At 48.1% G+C, this 7,282-nt stretch overlaps 1 protein-coding gene across 1 annotated transcript in view; it reads right to left on the reverse strand.

Moving 5' to 3' along the window:
• Window positions 1-5,187, reverse strand: part of LOC123097846 (uncharacterized) — a gene marked incomplete in the record, with an annotated part of 6,119 nt that extends 932 nt beyond the window's left edge. The window contains 5 exon segments of the mRNA XM_044519688.1: window positions 1-1,131; window positions 1,267-1,331; window positions 1,404-3,824; window positions 3,923-3,986; window positions 4,816-5,187. Coding sequence (XP_044375623.1) covers window positions 90-1,131; window positions 1,267-1,331; window positions 1,404-3,824; window positions 3,923-3,946 — 3,552 coding nt within the window.
• Window positions 5,188-7,282: the final 2,095 nt, after the last annotated feature.

The raw sequence follows: 7,282 nt of genomic DNA on the forward strand, positions 1-7,282 counted from the left end.
GGCTAACAGAAGCGACGACGGCTGAATCAAAATGCCACTATGTATTAGTCGGTAGAAGATTCAGATTCATTCATCCATTCATTGCTAGGTCAGTACCTCCTCTTCTTCGATCTACTGTCATTCGGGTTGCCGTCACGGCACCCCCCCTGAGGGCCACGGTACCTGAAGCCATCTTCCTGCTCGCCCCTTGCTCGGTGCTCCATTCTGTTCCTGAAGCCACGGCCGTCAGGCTCCCGTGGACCGCCATCACCATCGGCAAAGTCGATGTCGCCATCGCCGTGGTACGAGAGCATCTCCTCGTCGCCGCCCATGGGGCTCCGTTCCAAGGATCGACGATACGCTCTCCTCTCCCCAAACCTCCTTCTCTTTGTAAGCTCAGCCTCTGCATGTAGCTCGGCTAGTTGAGCGGGATGTAAAGGTGGCTCAAAGGTCTCACCTTCCACACCTTGATGCATGCCACACCGCTTCATGTTCCTTTGCATACCTCTCTCGTCATGTCCTACTCGGTCGAATGGAGAACCACGGCGTCGTATGTGGCGTTGATGAGGTAAGTATGGTCTGTCACTTCTGTTTAGTGGTGGTGATCTTTGCATGGTTTCAGGGGACCGTCCCCGGTGGAAATGCACGGGGGCGCCCCTTCTTTGACCAGGTGAATGACTGCTGTCCCTGTGGATAAATGCATGATCACCTAGAGTGTGCTGTGAATGAGGATGGGGCATGAAAAACCTCTGTTCCATCATGTCATCTGGGACATCATCCATCTGCCCGTGTTCCAACAGCCTAGGGTCCATAATCTCTCTCCCAGAAAATCTGTCATGCTCCATTTCTCTCATGAGGCAGCCAGGCATCTGATGCGGTGGTGAACGCAGCCGCCTATGCTGAGTTCGGTGCAAGTGCCCGTAGTCATTTTCATGTGGCCTCCTTCTGCCAACAATAGGTTCATCTTCGAAGTCAATTTCAGACTCATCGCTCATTCTTGGACCCCTGAAGTTCCTTGGATGGCCATGATATCCACCACCACGACCACGATAACGTGGGTCCATCCTCCGTTGATTGTTCATGTCTCTGCCACCATGGAACTCTCTATTGTTCTCTCGCTCAGACTGCATGAACCTCTCCCATCTCTCATTCCTGTAAAAAAAATAAAGACAACCTTCTGTAACAAGAGTCAAGGATAAAACCAAGAAACATAAATACGCACAGGGCAAAGCCAGCCATGCTACATACAACATGACTGCGAAAACAAAAGAATAACAAGAATCATACCTATTAACATAAGCATTTGCCACATCTCGCCAATGCGACCCATTAACCTGTCCATCTTTTTCATTCTGTACAGAAGATGTCATGCAAGAGTCAGGTTTGGATTTTTCGTGTTCTGATCTTTCACCTGTCGATTTTACCTCTGTAGATTCATTATGTAGTTGACTGGTCGAAGCTCCGTCAACAAGTGAATCTTCACCCAAAACTGGATCGTTTGGCTGTAAATTAGAACCTCTAGCAATCTCTTCCTTTTCTGTCCCATGCTCACTCTTTACAGCAGCAATTTTTGTATTGTCCTCGCTACAATTAGCAGCTTGCTTACCATCAGGAGACTGACTCCTTTCAGATTTTATCACTGGGATTCTACACTTCTCGACAGTGTTATCAGATGTCTTGGGAGATTGCCTCGTAGAATCTATTTTATGGGAACCTGAAGCTCCCAAAATAGGTGATCTCGTAAGATCTGCTGAACTGGCACCTGCGGAAATCTTAACATCTTCCATGGTAATGTCAGTATTAGTCAGTGGGGAATTCTTATCAGATGTCAACAATTGTTTGTCTTTGGCTTTCCCATTAACAGAAACCTCACTTTCATGCTCCTCCTCACCTGAATGAGTGGCAATGACATCTGGCGTATTAACACGCTTCACATCATCAGTGCCCTGAATGTGAACCTTATTTGTCACGGACAAACAGTCATGATGCATATTACTATCACCTTCTTTCCGCGGCTCTGTGATTAAGTTATTAAGCTCAGTAATTTGACTATTACCCAATGACTCAACATGAGGCTTATTGGTAGTAGGCAGCTGTGAAACAGCATTATCACCATCCTCTGAAAAGTCCATTGAAGCACTTCCTTGGGACATACCATCAAGTACAGCACGGTGCAGAGAATTGAAAACCAAAGATTCAGCTGTAGGGTTGGAGGAACTTCGGGATACATCACAAGGCTTCCGGGCCACATTTTTGCGAGCACGAATCTGATTAACTGCTGGTTTACAATCAGTAGTAGCTTTAACAGGATTACAGCTTGCAGGTCCCGAAGCAGAAATGGTGGGTTGACTAGCTGGTTCACATAATCCAGCAACAGGGCTGGCAACATTACCTTCCAAATGCAGTGATTTAGCAATTAATGACTCAGACTGACCACTTACTGTTGCAATCACAGGGCTTGGGATGGCAGTTGTCACTTCTTCACGCTTGATAACTTTCTCAGTGCAAGCAACACCACACAACTTGTCAGTTTGTACAGGAACACTATCAGTCACTACCTCCAATCCATTGCGGACAGCACTACCATTTGGAAATTTTCCAGAGTACAAATCAAAGCCAGCTTTACCACACACTCGGTTTAGGTTGCCAGTTTTTTCAAATTCAGCACTACTGCTAGCCTGTCCAACACTTTGTTGGACGAACAGAGGTGCCTTTTCTACATTTTTCTGGATATGTCGCCCTGTAGGTTCTCCAGGCTCTTTCTTCACCAAATTACTGGGCATTATCTCCACATTTCCAGAAACTGTTTGTGGCATGGTAGTGCGAGGATTTACATTACACGCCACAGGTTTCAGAAGCTTCTCAGCTGGTGATTTATCAGAGACTGGTGCAGGAACCTCCAGGCTGATCTTATTGGCTCTTTCAACAGGTTCAGATGTAAATATAGCATCAGGAACATTCAGACCCTTAGGCTCATCTGTGTGATTACCAGACAGAGAGAGGCTTAGCTCTGGATCAGGAGCAAGGCCTTTCCAGCTTATTCCAAGCTCGGGTCTGGTTGGTGGTTTAAGTTGCAAATCTAAGGTAACATCAGCTGCTACACTCTTATTAGGAAGTTGATATGCATGCGGCTGTTTCAGAGTATTGTCAATATTTAGACTCAGCCGACTGCTTACTGAAGAAAAGGGTGCCACTGGGGGAACCTGTGCTTTCTGATGCTGAATTGTTGTATGATGAGGTATGTTAAAGCCAGCCTGCATTGTAGGCAAACCTTCAAGTTGATCAACTGGGTCCAGTGATACATTAAGATCTAAATTAGATAGTTTTCCCAAGCTAGCGTTAGAAGAAGATTCCATGCCACTTGTTGTTTGCACATCCTTGGGAGGTCTTGCTGAAGGAAATATAGAAAACCCCTGATCTAGTTTCTCTTTCTTGACAGGGGAATTAGAGTTGATTTTGACATTCTGACGAGACGCTAACTGTAAATCCAAAGTCAGAAACTTGTGACTCTGTGATCTGGCAACGGGAGCAGCACTCCCTAGTCTACCACTCTCTCCGCGAGAGGGGATCTTGCTTGAGCCATTAAGTAGCACGCCTTTCTTCTCGTTCGTCGACGGAGTAAAAGATCTATTGGGAATATCCGATTTAGATCTATTCAAGACAGGCTCGTTGCTAAAGCCCGCCCCCAGAGCCGAGACGGACATCCCCGTCGGAGTAGATGGGGGCTTCATGGAGAGTGTCATTCCAGATGGAACTGATTTGTCGGATAAGAAAACTGGCCTTTTCTTAATGGGAACACCAGCAGCCGGCTCACCCAATCGAAGCCCAAGCGGATGACCGCAAACCTGCTCACAGAACATGCACGATTTATGTACATATAGAAATGGAAAGACGTGTATCCAAGCAACCTAGAATTAACATTCAATTTGGAAATTGCAAGTACCTCGTCCTTCTTGGCTACCGACATCTTGCTGTGTAGTAGTTAGGCAGACAATAACCTGTTTTCTCTGGTAGAAACTGAAGTCAGTCTCCCCCCAAAAAAGGCAGAAAACAATAGTAGGTACAGAAAGGCACAAGTAATGCATACCAACCGGGAATAGCCAGGCAGATGGTACGGTGGATCATACTAAGAAACTGCTACTAGCATACAGGAGAAAATTCCTTTGTCTATTTGCAACACCAAGAGTAAATTAATTCTTTAGCTTCCAAGACACGACAAGTCTTTTTCATGAGAACGAGTCAGAGAATTGGCTGGGCAGAAGGCACGGACAAATCTGCCAAGTGATAAATGGTGGACCGACGGCATGGCAAATCTACCAGGTGTTAATGATGAACTCGATGGCATACTTACTGCAAATCTACCGGTATATTCCAAGGAGAAGTAGTAATTTCTTTATGAATACTACCGATTCATAAGACAGGATGAGCACATCTCAAGATCATATATAATCATAACTCATAAAGCAATTTCACACTGGATACAAACTGTCGGCGGAAAAAGAAAGTAAAAGCGCAGCAGAATCCGGAGAACTGGGCTGCCACGCTATCGTGTTGCGCCCAAGAGGACTAACCGAAAACTGGGGCAATTCACACGGGCTTTTGCCGCTTGCGTGAGAGCGAAGCGCCCCCATTACACCACTAGGAATTCACGAATCTCACCAAGGAGAAGAGAACTACCACAAGCACTTAACCCGCAAAAGAAAACAATCGAAGTAACCGCTGAAACCCAGCGGAAGATCGATCTAGAAGGACGAATCCAATCTCACTCACAAACAACAGCAACATCTCATACCGCCGAAATAAGACGAAGAAAATACAAGCTCACTTCAAAGTTACCTGCTGATCACTCAAAGCCTCCGGAAGAGAGGCCGCCGTTCAGTGCTGCAGCAGCTAGCAGGCTGGAGAAGAAGTAGTGGTAGAAGAAGAGGAGGGTGCGTAGGCGAGGCGAGTGCGGCGGCGGGGCATTAAAAAGAGAGCGCGCAGTGTAGGCCGACGGCGACGGGGCACCCACTCAGCCTCAGCCCTCCGGAGACGAAATGAAATCCCTGGTGGCTCGCTCGCTCGCTCGCTCCTCCGCACCAGTCCCTCTCCAAGACTCCAACCAATCTCATCTGACAGAGCGAGAGGGATGGAGATCCCTTGCCTCTCCGCGCAACCAAGACGCAACCAACGCCGAATAATAATGATGATAGATGGACTATACTAGTATTTCTTTCCGCCTTTGGCTTGTTTTTTATAACCCATATCTGGGGGCGCGGGGCGGGGCGGGGCGTGGTGCGTGCCTTCCGCGAAGTTCCCGGGCCAGTCCCCGTCTGGACTCCGGTGACCTATCGTGCGGCCGTGGCGACGAGGAGGGGCGATCTCGGCCGTCCGTTGACCGGGCCAGGCCGACCTGGGCCGGGCAGTTCCTGTTGGTGACTTATTTATGGGGCCGCATTTTGTTGGTGGCACACGCGATCCAGACGGGAGAGGCGGTTTGGGTACGGCAGGGCGACGGAGGCGCGACTGCAGCGGGATGGGACGGGTGCCGCACGGTTCGGACGTGACCACCGGTCGGTCGGTCAGTCGGGTCTACCTACGGCCATGCCCACAACGGACGAGCGGTACGAGTACTGTGCTGGCAGGCAACGGCACGTACCCACGCACCACGGGCTCGCAAATGGTGAGTAAGGGGCTGTTTGGTTTAAGACTAAGTTTGCCTAAGGTTGCCACACCTAAGGTTAGACAAGTTTGACCAATTTAGGTGGGTGTTTGGTTCAAGCCACATCTTAGACAAGCCACATTAGGGTCCCATATTACATACACTTAAAAAATATGGCAAGATTCTCTTAGACTTGTCAACTTGTGGCTCTCATTTTGAAGAACTAACCTTAGGCAGGTAACATTGTATGATAAAGTGTGGCATGATTAGGTTTAGAACCAAACAGCCCCTAAATGCTTTTGACCTGTCGTTGTCGAGGCGGGGGCACCGCATCGGTCGGCGTGAGCTGTGGCGCCCTCTCTGGAACATGGAACGTGGCCACCACTGGGCAGCACTGTGGAGCCTGTCGGGCGGGCCATCCGTCAGCTGCGACGGGCACACCAGGGCGTGCCCGTAGAAGATCGCGTTGAAAAAAGGCCACAGTGGGCGCGTCACGCACTTTGGCCCGGCCTCGCCTGCACCGTAAATTAATGACTGCTCTCTGCAAAGGAGGAGTAAAGAAATGAGCAGATAACGGCCCCCGGAGGAGAGCTGGGCCCCACCCCGTTCCGTGGTGCTCCTCCACCGAATCATCTCAATCTTTCGAGGTGGGATCGATCCCCACCCCACCGAGACGAGAACAAAGCTGTCCACCACGGCTTCTTCCACATCACAGGGCAGTGACTGGCCACGAGTCACACTCGAAAGCTCGTAAAGAAGATGCGTCACTCGCGGCAGGGACAAATGGTTGCCCGCGGGACAAACTATCCAGGCGAAAGCATCCATCCATGATGCCGTGTGCTTATTGGGCGTGGCATGTGGCTTCTTTGACCCTTTCATCGCGACTTTGCTCTCCAGCTGGCGGCTTAATTAGCTTATTGGCTTCTGTGCTGTCAAGAGAAGAAAAAAGGATTATTGGCCTCTATCTTGTTTTGTTAAGTTGTTATACGGTGCCATATGCGTCCTTCTACTTCCCTTCGTCAAAAAGAAAATGATCCTGCTCCATGCAGGCACCTACCCCCTTCGTTCGGAATTACTTGTCTCAGAAATGGATGTATCTAGAATTAAAATACGTCGAGATACATCCATTTCTGCGACGAGTAATTCCGAACGGAGGGAGTAATTGTTTGTGGGAAAATTTGTGTGTGTTGTTCAACTGCCTCGCGTTTCTTTCTTACTAAAAGAGAAAATTCTTCTTGCTTGACTGTCAACGGCCATAGTTAATACTCGACGTCCTCGTCGTCCAGTGCACATACTCTGACGAATCATTTTCCGTTTAGCGTGGCTTTAAAGAAATGTTCATGGTGTGAACGCTCGTTTATTCTCTAGCCACCGGGTATCCTCGCAACCTTTGTCAAAGAGAATAAGGGTTTTGCATTGCGGGGATGATGTGTTGACAAGCTTGACATTTGTCGGACTCTTCGTCGCAGCGGGTACTAACACCATCGTTGATACGAAGAAAAAAGATGAAGATAAATTTACAATCGAGAACATGAATTTTCTAATTAAGGATCATACGATTATAACATAGTAACATAGTGAAATTTCATATCTATAAGTTTTTTTTTTGCGATGGATCTATAAGTTTTTTTTAAAGTAGGTAAAACACATATATAGACACAC

This window comes from Triticum aestivum, chromosome 4D (genome assembly GCF_018294505.1).
Source record: "Triticum aestivum cultivar Chinese Spring chromosome 4D, IWGSC CS RefSeq v2.1, whole genome shotgun sequence".
NCBI classification, from domain to species: Eukaryota; Viridiplantae; Streptophyta; class Magnoliopsida; order Poales; family Poaceae; genus Triticum; species Triticum aestivum.